Source organism: Scophthalmus maximus, chromosome 5 (assembly GCF_022379125.1).
Source record: "Scophthalmus maximus strain ysfricsl-2021 chromosome 5, ASM2237912v1, whole genome shotgun sequence".
NCBI classification, from domain to species: Eukaryota; Metazoa; Chordata; class Actinopteri; order Pleuronectiformes; family Scophthalmidae; genus Scophthalmus; species Scophthalmus maximus.
The window spans coordinates 27,558,017-27,570,000 of NC_061519.1; the positions used below are offsets into that span (position 1 = coordinate 27,558,017).

Consider the following 11,984-nt stretch of genomic DNA (forward strand, 5'->3'; position numbering starts at 1 on the left):
GTTGTGGTCGGAGTTGGAGTTGGGAGGTTGTGGCCGGAGTTGGAGTTGGGAGGTTGTGGCCGGAGTTGGAGTTGGGAGGTTGTGGCCGGAGTTGGAGTTGGGGGGTTGTGGTCGGAGTTGTAGTTGGGGAGGTTGTGGTCGGAGTTGGAGTTGGGGGGTTGTGGTCGGAGTTGGAGTTGGGAGGTTGTGGTCGGAGTTGGGAGGTTGTGGTCGGAGTTGGAGTTGGGGGGTTGTGGTCGGAGTTGTAGTTGGGGAGGTTGTGGTCGGAGTTGGAGTTGGGGGGTTGTGGTCGGAGTTGGAGTTGGGAGGTTGTGGTCGGAGTTGGGAGGTTGTGGTCGGAGTTGGAGTTGGGAGGTTGTGGCCGGAGTTGGAGTTGGGAGGTTGTGGCCGGAGTTGGAGTTGGGAGGTTGTGGCCGGAGTTGGAGTTGGGAGGTTGTGGCCGGAGTTGGAGTTGGGAGGTTGTGGTCGGAGTTGTAGTTGGGGAGGTTGTGGTCGGAGTTGGAGTTGGGGGGTTGTGGTCGGAGTTGGAGTTGGGAGGTTGTGGTCGGAGTTGGGAGGTTGTGGTCGGAGTTGGAGTTGGGGGGTTGTGGTCGGAGTTGTAGTTGGGGAGGTTGTGGTCGGAGTTGGAGTTGGGGGGTTGTGGTCGGAGTTGGAGTTGGGAGGTTGTGGTCGGAGTTGGGAGGTTGTGGTCGGAGTTGGGAGGTTGTGGTCGGAGTTGGGGGGTTGTGGTCGGAGTTGGGGGGTTGTGGTCGGAGTTGGGGGGTTGTGGTTGGAGTTGGGGGGTTGTGGTCGGAGTTGGGAGGTTGTGGTTGGAGTTGTGGTCGGAGTTTTGGTCGGAGTTGGGGGATATGTGAGAACCACGGGGAAGGAGGAGGAGGGGGAAGAGGAGGAGGAGGAAGAGCAGCGTGAGAAGAGATCAGAGGACGAAGTTTGGTCACTGGCTGCGATCACACACTGACACTCGTCAGCTCTGCTGTCTGTAGTTCAGTCTGCTGCAGACAGTCAAAGGCTGCGACCGGCTGCTCTCTCTCTCTCTCTGTCTCTCTCTCTGTCTCTCTCTCTTTCTCTCTCTCGCTCTCTCTCTCTCTCTCTTTCTCTCTCTCTGTCTCTCTCTCTGTCTCTCTCTCTCTCTCTCTCCTGCTAAGCGATGCTCTCTCACCCTGGCGGCAGGCTAACTCGCCCCTGAGGCTCCTCTCTCTCTCTTTCTCCCGTCGACTCTGGAGTCTAACGACCGACATTTATTGGCGAGTGTCGTCGTCTGCCGCCTGCTCATAAACTAACCACTGTCGGGGAAGAAGACGGGGGGGGGACACAAGGTGGAGTGAAGCCCCCCTCCTACCTTCTGCTCTCCAGCCAGCACCACCACCTCTTCCACCCCGCAGCCTGCTGCAGGAGCCAGAGGAGGCGACGCCTCCTCCTCCTCCTCCTCCTCCTCCTCCTCCTCCTCCACCGCAGCAGCAGCAACAAGCAGCAGCATGCTCAACTCTGTGTGGTACGCTAAAAAGATGGGCCGCCGCATCATGGGCACCCTGAGGAAAACCAAGAGGCTCCACCGGCGCCTGCTGGTAGGTCGCCCCCTCCTCCACCCTCCACCCTCCACCCTCCCATTCATAGAAACATAAATCCTCCACAAGGTGAGGAGGAGGTGGGGGACTAGTGGCATTAGTCTTTTTCTACAGAATGTGTACATGTGATCATGCTCCGACGTGTGTGTGTGTGTGTGCGTGTGTGCGTGTGTGCGTGTGTTGTCACGATGTGACGAGGCAGCAGAGGGAAAACTTGCAACAGGAGACGATGTTGCTGCTGCGTCATGTGTCGGATCAGGTTTCATGCAGAACCCGTCACATCTGGTTGAATTCTGCTCCGTACGTTTAGAAACTCTGTCGTCCACCGTCCTGTTTTGTGTCGTCATCGTCAGATAAACAAGTGAGGAGTGTGTGTGTGTGTGTGTGTGTGTGGTAGGAGATCTGAGGTGATTTGTTGATAAGGCAGCAGCATGTTTCAGCAGCAGGGGCGTCCGTCGTCCTCCAGACTCGCGGACGTGCCTAATCGGAGCTGCTGAGCGTTCCGGAGTGTTGAGCAGCTGAGGCTGGTGTTGAGGCTCGATCTCCCTCGTCTCAGATGGAGTGTGTGTCTGCTGCTGCTTCTGTCTGAATACATGTGTGTGTGTGTGTGTGTGTGTGTGTGTGTCGATGTGGAGAGATTCACCTGCATCAACAGCAGCAGCATGTTGTGGGCAGATGTGAGGAACCCCTGCAGTAGCACATGCCTTCCCCAGCGTTGCCTAGCAACCCCCCGGCTCCTGACACACAGCGCTGCCCCACTGCCACAAAAACACACACGCACACACACGTTAACATACATGGAGAAGACTAGTGACACTTAAAGGACAAACAGAAAATCTGAATCAGCTTCACATCTGGAAACAGCTGCTGGAGACCAAACACTGAGTCACTGTGCCCTCAGATCATCATCAGTTAACGTGGCTGATAGTTTTCATGAATTATTCTGTGGAGTCAGTGAACATGTTAAAAAACATTTTGTCTCACAATGTACAGAAAGAGCTCCGCCCCTTTGTCCAGATCCACACCAACATTTAAAGGGGCAGTGAGCATTTTAATCCAATAGACTTCTTGTTAACTTTAATCCAATAGACTTCTTGTTAACTTCAGTGAATATTTCCTCGCGGTCTGCGAGCTGTCGGTTCTGTGCAGAGCTGCAACTAACCATTATTTCATCATCTTTTAAACCTCAGATCTTTTAGATTATTTGTGGCTCGCTGAACTCGACACGTACAAATACGCTGAAGCAGTTTTCTGTAATTATGCACCAAAGATTTGAAACAAACGTCTGCTACCTATTAGACAAGAATCCTCCATAGACACTTTTAAAAACAGCTCAACTCTTATTTTAACCATTATTGAATCTTTACTTTACTTTTAATGTTTTCTTTTTAAATGACCAAAATCCCAAAACAGCCAGAAACTGTAAAAACATCAAATAATATCGTCAGACGCTCCTTTAATAATTCACGTGTGATGTTCGTTTCCGTCAGGATAAATAACCTCATCTTATTCGTCTGAACCACCTGTGTGATCCACAGGTTCTCATGTCTTATAAAATAAGTCAACTGTAGTTTTGTCTTTGTGAGGAGTTAAGACGTTGTGACTGTTTCCACTGAGCTGCAGGACGACGAGACTCGCTGAGTCCAGATGAGACAGGAGGTGTTTGTCAAGCGCAAGCTTTATTCTTCACCACAGATCAGACGTTCAGACGATCAGTTGAATCCATCACAGCTCGTGTCCGTGGACGAGATCATGAAACGTGGCCTGTAGGTGGAGCTGCAGACTCACAGCAATCTGGACTCAGAAGGTCTGAGAAGTGTCAGAGTCTCACGTGGATCTTTACATCTGCTGCTGACCAGATGAATGTTTATTGACTCTGACGTTATCCTGTGGATCCAGATTCCTGCCTCGCTGTGGAACAACAACATGTAGATATTCATACGGATGCAGAACCAATATGTGATGATACGGTTCATGAGACGAGGCGTTCGGGGACGGACAGACAGTCAGACTCTTATCTCACCATGTTGAAGACAGGACGCTGTTTTTTGTCTTTTCATCAACTCGTCATTCCTCGACAGGGAGAGGAGGTGATGATGTCATGGTGTGTGAAGACGTCGACTCGTTGGAGGGACTGAGTTCAGGGATGATTCAGAAGTATTTAATCTCTCAGTTATTAAATATAGTCATAATCTTTCTAACTTCAAGTCCCAACAGTTACAAGTTCCACTTGTTTGCAGGAAAATGATTTCGTAGAGAAACAACTTCATGTCCCTTAAAAACTAACTCATCAATCAAAGTATGGTTTCATCAGTATCAAATCTCTAATAAATAAACCAGACCATCTTTCCTCTCGGGACACACGTGATGCGTTCAGGTCCACGACGCTGTTTCAGTCCGGTGGCGTGACGACGTGTGAACACACTGACTCTGCCTCTGAGCAACATCATGTGAACACAACAGACTGTGGAGCAGCAGCAGAGTCGCTGCAGCTTCCTGCCGCCGCCGACCGGGCGTCCTCGTCGCATTCCTCCCTCGCTGCTGACGCTGACACGAGCGACGCTGCGCCTGAGTCCGGGGGCGACATTGATTATTCATGCTCCCGGTGGAGCCGCCCCCATCCTCGCGCTGACATGTGCCACGCTCGCTGAAGCTCGTTAATTGGCAGGGGAGCGAGAGAAGACGAGTGGGGGGGGGGGCGTCACAGAGGAAGAGCAGCTGAGGGGGGAGGGGGGAGTGTTGCCGTGGTGCTGGAGCCTCAGTAGCAGGATTGAGTTTGGATCAGTCGCCGTCACGCTGCAGAGACGGAGCGAGCCTGTGAAGAACCCGTCCATCATCACTGAACCTCCTCGTCCCGGGAACATGACCACACATTACCTCCGGCAGGAGTTCACCCCCGGCGCCCTGAGCGGCGCCGAGGAGAAGCTCCCGCGGGTCAACATCAACCTGCAGGAGTCCATCGCCCACCTGCACCCGCTCCAGAGGCAGCACGCCATCCAGCTCCACCGGCAGCGGCAGCTGCAGCTGGCGGCGGCGACTCGCCCACAGGGGCAGCAGGCGTCTCTGTCCACCTTCACCTCGTGCGCCGTGCCGGCGTCCTGCCGGGCTCGGAGTCGGTTCCTCAACCTGCGGGACAGCGTGAAGAAGAGTCCGACCAAGAGCACGGCCAAGGTGCTCGGCAGCAGCCACGCCGCCAACAGGCCGGAGATCCCCTGGGTGCCCTTCGGCTTCGGTCAGGTAACGACGAGACGACGCCTGGTTCTGTCACAAGCAGCGACGAGGTCGTGGCTCTGACTCGACCACGGCGTTAGTGAGATACAGGAAGTTAATGGGGCTACTTGAACAACCATGTCCGTGTGGCTCTATAAGCCGATCGGTAACGAAGTGTCGGAAACTCGTGAAAACTTATATGATCGCTCCCTGTTTTCCTGTGTCAGACTCGAAACAGAACTGAATGAAGTCGTGAGTAAACAGACGAGCAACATTATCTAGCAACAGAACCACGTCGTGAAGCCGAGATACGACCGGTTCTGGAGCCGCACTCGCTCTGGTCCTGAGTGAAACAAGGACCCGTGGTTCGAAAAGAAACAGTTCACAGCAAAGACTCACTGAGTTTCAGAGTCTTTGTTCCTCTGACGCTCCACAAAGTATCTCAGCCACGATTCATCACTGTCTTTACTTTTGGCCTGAAGATCTTTTATTGAGTCAGTTGTTGTGGAGCTGCGTGTGAGTGGACAAGATGTGACGGACGAACCTCGAGTCAGTGGGAACTGAAAGAATCCTGCTCCCGTTTGTTGTGTCTGGAGATTCACCGATACCCGATACCAGTATCAGGTAACGGGTCTGATACTCTGCTCATGTACTCATACTTGTACTCATAGAACTACTCCGCGACACAGCGTCCACAGCGACAGGTGAGAAGGTCGGCGGCGTCGAGCGGAGGAGGAGGAGCAACGTCAGCGATTTGTGGCAAAAACACGCAAACTACAAAAACAAAAAGCTGACACTGACGGTCATAATGTTTCATGCTACAAGCACAGTAAAAGCCGCGACGCCACAAGTTCCAAAGGTATTTTTCTTCTTTTCAATTTGTGATGACATCACGACGGTCTAAGGACGATAGTGTGAAACAGGAAGTGAGTGAATCTGACACCGGTCGTCGCGCTGAAACGTTGAATGTGTCTCGTTGCTGACGAGGTTGAATAAAACAAAACCCTGTTGACTGCTCGTAGGTTTGAAGTCCTTGAAAAGGTCCTTGAATGTCCTTGGAAGAGGAGTTGAGAGTCTCACGTTCATCGGGAAACATTGAAATAATTTACACTATATTGTTACTTAGTTTGTGAAAGTTTCGACTGACGAGGTGCGAAACTTCATAACTTTATTATCATCAACTTGTGTTTGATTGACATTTAGCTGCACAGTGAAGTGGTGTGTGTGTGTGTGTGTAGGTGTGTGTGTGTGTGTAGGTGCGTGTGTGTGTGTGTGTGTGTAGGTGCGCGTGTGTGTGTGTGTAGGTGCGCGTGTGTGTGTGGGTGGGTGTGTGTGTGTGTGTGTGTGTAGGTGCGTGTGTGTAGGTGCGTGTGTGTGTGTGTGTGTGTGTGTGTGTGTGTGTTTGTGTGTGTGTAGGTGCGTGTGTGTAGGTGCGTGTGTGTGTGTGTAGGTGTGTGTGTGTAGGTGCGTGTGTGTGTGTGTGTGTGTGTAGGTGCGTGCGTGCGTGCGCCTGACGATCAGACTTGTTGTGGTCCTGGTTTCTTCTGGTGTCTCGTGGCGTGTGATGATGAGGTCTCTGCTCAGAGATCCTGTCCACACACAGGAGCGCTCACTCCCCCATCAACTCCTGCTGAGTGAACTCTGTCGTCTGTGAGTTTGTTCTGTTGGATCAGTTAAGTGCTGTGAGCAGCGGCGCTCCAGATGCAGCTGTCGGATCAATGTGGTCAATGTGCGGAGGCTAATTTTAGCCTCTGTTTGTTTTTCCGCGTTCTGCTGCTGCAGCACAAACTCTTCATCCTCTTCACCCGGCTCGCAGGTTCTTTGATTATGTTGAACTGTCCAGTTTAAAATCAAATATGAAAAATAAATAATCAGATCTTTCTTCATTCATGAAACAAACAACAACATTCACACTGACGGAGATATTTAAACGTGCTAGTCGGTGCTAATACTCTGCTGCTTTTTAAATAATCACTAAAAGGACATCCCCCCGCTGAGACACTACCCAGGGACTGAGGATTCAACACACACACACACACACACAAACACACATTCTCTCTAATCTTCTCAGAGCAGCAGATGTTCAGACATCAGGATCGTCTGAGAAGTGTCAGGTAATCTGTCAATCACAGAACGTCTGACTCCTCCCAGTTGGCGCAGCGGCACGATCGAAACAAACGCACACGAGACGGGTCAACATCCACATGCATACATCATCATCATCATCCTCCTCCTCTCTATCTGTACTGCTCTGTGTTGGTCTGACCTTTGACCCCTCACCATGCTATTGTCCAGCAGGTCGAGGCTCCGCCTTCCTCCATAATCCCTGTGATCCCAATCTCACCAATCCCAGCAGAGACCACCGTCATCCCACCGACCTCAAAGGTTTTTGTTTTGTTTTTTGTTTTCCTCTTCCTCCTCTCGTCTTCCTCCTCTTCGTCTTCCTCCTCTATTCTTCGTCTTCCTCCTTTCATCTTCCTCTTCCTCCATCCATCTGTACGTTTCTCTCCTGTGCTGTTTGGCTGCTCGTCTTTCCGTTGCCGTGGCTGCACAGCGTCTGGCCGCATGTCTGCAGTTGCATGTCACTGATGAACTGAGCAGATTAGAGCGAGGACAAGCGGGGGGGAGATGTGCCACTTCCCCTGTCTGACTCCTGTCAGTCCTTGTGTCTGCTGCCGGGCAGAGCGAGGGCGAGCGAGGCGGAGGTTAATGTTTAAGGCCTAATGGAAGAGGAAGAAGAATCTCTGTCCTGCAGGATTTAATTTGATAGATATATGTTTTGTCTTCATGCTTCATCACTGTATCTTCTGCAGCGTGACGTGTCACCACGTACGTCGTACCGCACCCCGTCCGTCCGCACTCATCTCAGCTTCCTGTGAAACGAGTGTGATGTCGCCGCTGCCTTTTCTGTGGTTCAGTGTGTGTGGTTGTGGAGGGGGCAGAGCTCTGAAGCGGCTCAGGTGCATTATGGATGTTGATGTTATTATTTTACTGTACTCTTGTGTGTTCTGTCCTCAGGCCAACCCTCCCCCCGTGGTGGTGAACACCGACAGCCTGGACACGCCCCCTTACGTGAGTTCACCTGCTCAAACAAAATTCATCAGCTGAGAGGTCACAGGGTCACAGGGTCACAGGGTCGTTCCTGTAATGTTTGTCTGTGAATAAATATTAGATCCTGATTGTATGGAGGAAACAGTTTCCAAGACAATACATATACATATACACATATATATGTGTGTTTGTGTGTATGTATATGTTTTTAACCTTAAACTTTATCATAACTAACTAAATAAACAAAGAGTTAAATGAAGAAGATTTTCTTCTTTCCGTGTCATATAAATATAAATTCACAGATTTTCTTCAAAGTTTATTATTTAAGTTTTCATGTCAAATATAAACACTGATGCTGATTATGACTCATACCAGATGATTTTCATCAGGGACAGTGATGTCATCTGAACGTTCAGGGCTTCAGCGAATGAGCAGCGAGTCTCTGAGGCGTCGCCCAATTGGTCGGTTCTTTTTTACACATCACTCCCCTGAAGTATGCACGTCGGCCTCTTCTGGCCAACACGAGTATTACAACAGATTAAAAACAGAAATATAAAACTGATTGAATTGGCCGCTCGGGGCTTCCCTACTTTCTGATGACACCTTTCAAACATCAGGCTACTTCTTCTTCTCGTCTCAGGAGGTTGAAAAGTTATAAATAAGTGTTTAATAAGAGTTACTGCTCTCATGGATCGAAGCTGAATGTGAAGATTGAACACACTGACAGCTGCTGATGGATCACCATGGTAACCGATGGGTGTGTGTGTGTGTGTGTGTGTGTGTGTGTGTGTGTGTGTGTGTGTGTGTGTGTGTGTGTGTGTGTGTGTGTGTGTGTGTGTGTGTGTGTGTGTGTGTGTGTGTGTGTGTGTGTGTGTGTGTAGGTGAACGGGACGGAGGCCGACTATGAGTACGAGGAGATCACGCTGGAGAGGGTGAGGCATCGCTCCACTTTTATCTGCTGTTTCTTTGAAACTCTGCGGAGCACACATTTATTTTTTGAGCTGCATCGGTTAATCGATAAGTAAATTAATCGCCAACGTTTTTGATAATCAATTAATCAGTTCAAGTAGTTTTTATGGAGGAAAACGTCAAAATTCTCTGATTTCAGCTTCTTAAATATGAATACGTTCTGGTTTGTTTGCTCATCTGTGACAGTGAACTGAAGATTTTTGGTGTGTGAACAAAAAAAACCATCATGTTGTGGTTTTCGGAAACACAATCGACATTTTAAGAACAAAAAAACAAATTGATTAATGGTGAAAATGATTAATTGATTATGAAAATAATTATTAGTTGCTTAGAAAAATATGTTTTTTATTGTTCTTTTATCACAACGTTCGTCTGCAGCTCGGTGACGAGCAGGAGAAACATCGAGCACAGTGAATCTGTGTTTATTATTTATATTATTATTATTATTATTATTATTATTATTATTATTATATATATATTCTGTCAGACATTCATTATCAGTCGTCTGTGGTTTCCAGGGCAACTCGGGTCTGGGCTTCAGCATCGCCGGCGGAACAGACAACCCTCACATCGGTGAAGACCCCAGCATCTTCATCACCAAGGTCATACCTGGAGGGGCCGCCGCCCAGGACGGACGGCTCAGGTGAGACCACACACACAGGTTTAGACACCGCAGTTAGAGCTGGTGTCTTATTACCCAGAATCCCCTGCTGCGCCCTGCTGCCTTTCACTACCTCATCTATAATGCATCGCATTGACACACCTGATCCAGGTGAGGAGGAGGAAGATGAAGATGATGAAGATGATGGTGATTCTCAGGTTGCTTTAAAATTGAAGCTCATGTTTCCGTCTAAAAGCTCCGGTCGGTCACAGATGTAGAGAAACACATTGGGAAGACTCACTGATGTCTGGTGTGTGTGTGTGTGTGTGTGTGTGTGTGTGTGTGTGTGTGTGTGTGTGTGTGTGTGTGTGTGTGTGTGTGTGTGTGTGTGTGTGTGTGTGTGTGTGTGTGTGTGTGTGTGTGTGTGTGTGTGTGTGTGTGTGTGTGTGTGTGTGTGTGTGTGTGTGTGTGTGTGTGTGAGCGACACAGGACCAATGATTCATAAAAACAAACAGGTCTAAACCTCAGAAGATTACGTTCTGATAGTATTAAATATGTATACCTCATTAATCAATGAAATAACACACACGCGCACACGTTAAATATGACATTATATATTTTTGTTGCGTTACGTTATGTTACTCAAGCAAGTAACAGAAAACAACAGGTGAGAAAATCTGCCCAGTGATGTCGGGAGGATCTCAACGCTGATTGGCTCTCGTGACACCCTAGTATTTTAGCTTGAGTTCATATGTTTCAACTCGCAGTCGATCTGTTGTTGCACGACAATATTTACATATGACGTCAACGCAGCGACTGATGACGTGACAACGTGTATGTGTGTGTGTTCCAGGGTCAATGATGTCATCTTGAGAGTGAACGAGGCGGACGTCCGAGACGTGACCCACAGCCGAGCCGTGGAGGCTCTGAAGGAGGCGGGCTCTCTGGTGCGACTCTACGTGCGGCGGAGGAAACCGGTGTCGGAGAAACTAATGGAGCTCAAACTGGTGAAAGGACCGAAAGGTAAGAGACGCTGCAGCGTGTGGTCACTTCTCGACTGTGGCTCCGCCCCCCCTCACCATGTCCTGGCGTGTTGCAGGTCTGGGCTTCAGCATCGCAGGCGGAGTCGGGAACCAGCACATCCCCGGAGACAACAGCATCTACGTCACCAAGGTCATCGAAGGTGGAGCCGCACACAAAGACGGGAGGCTGCAGATCGGAGACAAGCTGCTGGCTGTGAGTGTCATGACGTCATCACAACCTCTTAGTCCCGCCCCCCAGGTGAACAGTAGTGTTTGTCCCGCCCCCCCAGGTGAACAGTGCTTGTCTGGAGGAGGTGACCCATGAACACGCCGTCACTGCCTTGAAAAACACTCCTGACGTCGTCTACTTGAAAGTGGCTAAACCCAACAGTGTCTTCATGAACGACAGCTTTGCGCCGCCCGACCTCACCAACTGTGAGTCATCACTCTTCCTCTTCCTCTTCCTTCCCCACAGCAACAACCGGGAACATGGTTTTCATCCCGCGGATGTAATAAATATAAACCAGCGTTTAAATCGATCCTGATAATCAGACACAGACAGACAGACAGACAGACAGGTGGAAACAGACAGACCGACAGACAGACAGACAGACAGGTGGAAACAGACAGACCGACAGACAGACAGACAGACAGGTGGAAACAGACAGACAGACAGACGGGTGGAAACAGACAGACCGACAGACAGACAGACAGACAGGTGGAAACAGACAGACAGACAGACGGACGGGTGGAAACAGACAGACAGACAGACAGACAGACAGACAGGTGGAAACAGACAGATAGACAGACAGACAGACAGGTGGAAACAGACAGACAGGTGGAAACAGACAGACAGACAGACAGACAGACAGACAGACAGACAGGTGGAAAAAGACAGACAGACAGACAGACAGGTGGAAAAAGACAGACAGACAGACAGGTGGAAACAGACAGACAGGTCTAAGGTAACTAGGTAACGTCTCAGGCTGTGTCCGAAATCTCCCCCTAACTACTGTAAAGTGCCTTCGCCATTTTGTAGTGGTGTCTGAAATCACCCCTAGATGTCATATACCCTATCAGGTGCACTGATTGTATCCCAGAATGCATCATGAAATGTAGTGGACATCCGATGGTCACTAACTTAGCAATATAGACCATGATGCGTTGCGCTCGCTGAGGGAAGAGACGAGACGACGGCGGTGCAGCAGCAACACGTCTCAGCCTTCTCTCTCTTCCCGCTCTATTTCGCCTCATTTTTGTCAAAAACCATTGAATAATGGGGAAAATACACACGGACAAGTTGATATTCGCGGGTATTTTATTGAGACAAGCTAGAGCAGTTTTGTTTAGCAGGAAGGAGAAATGTGATTTGTGATGCTAAAATAATATAAGAACAGAGCAACGTTGACATAATGCTCCTTTATTTAAAGAAAACTAATACGTATTACGTATATACAAGTGTAAAATAAATAATTTAAATACAATGGGATCGTCCACCGGCCGGCGTCGTTGTAGTTACGTCATAAGCCTGCGACGAAAATGTAATTCAATTAAATTCAATTCAAT

The 11,984-nt window shown here is 49.4% G+C and overlaps 1 protein-coding gene across 25 annotated transcripts in view; it reads left to right on the forward strand.

Moving 5' to 3' along the window:
- LOC118310712 (discs large homolog 1-like protein) overlaps positions 1-11,984 on the forward strand; it is a 57,524-nt gene that overhangs the window by 27,537 nt on the left and 18,003 nt on the right. For 12 of the 25 annotated variants that reach the window (XR_004793828.2, XR_004793829.2, XR_004793830.2 and 9 more), the window contains 7 exons: positions 7,071-7,160; positions 7,794-7,847; positions 8,708-8,758; positions 9,314-9,438; positions 10,250-10,419; positions 10,496-10,632; positions 10,709-10,853. Coding sequence is in view for 22 of the 25 variants with exons in the window: in XM_035633887.2 (XP_035489780.2) it covers positions 7,071-7,160; positions 7,794-7,847; positions 8,708-8,758; positions 9,314-9,438; positions 10,250-10,419; positions 10,496-10,632; positions 10,709-10,853 (772 nt within the window). In the remaining 3 variants the exon portion in view is untranslated. Of the gene's footprint in view, positions 1-832; positions 1,566-4,316; positions 4,803-7,070; positions 7,161-7,793; positions 7,848-8,707; positions 8,759-9,313; positions 9,439-10,249; positions 10,420-10,495; positions 10,633-10,708; positions 10,854-11,984 lie in introns of those variants that run through there. The other 13 variants (XM_035633895.2, XM_035633898.2, XM_047331972.1 and 10 more) reach the window with 7 other exon arrangements.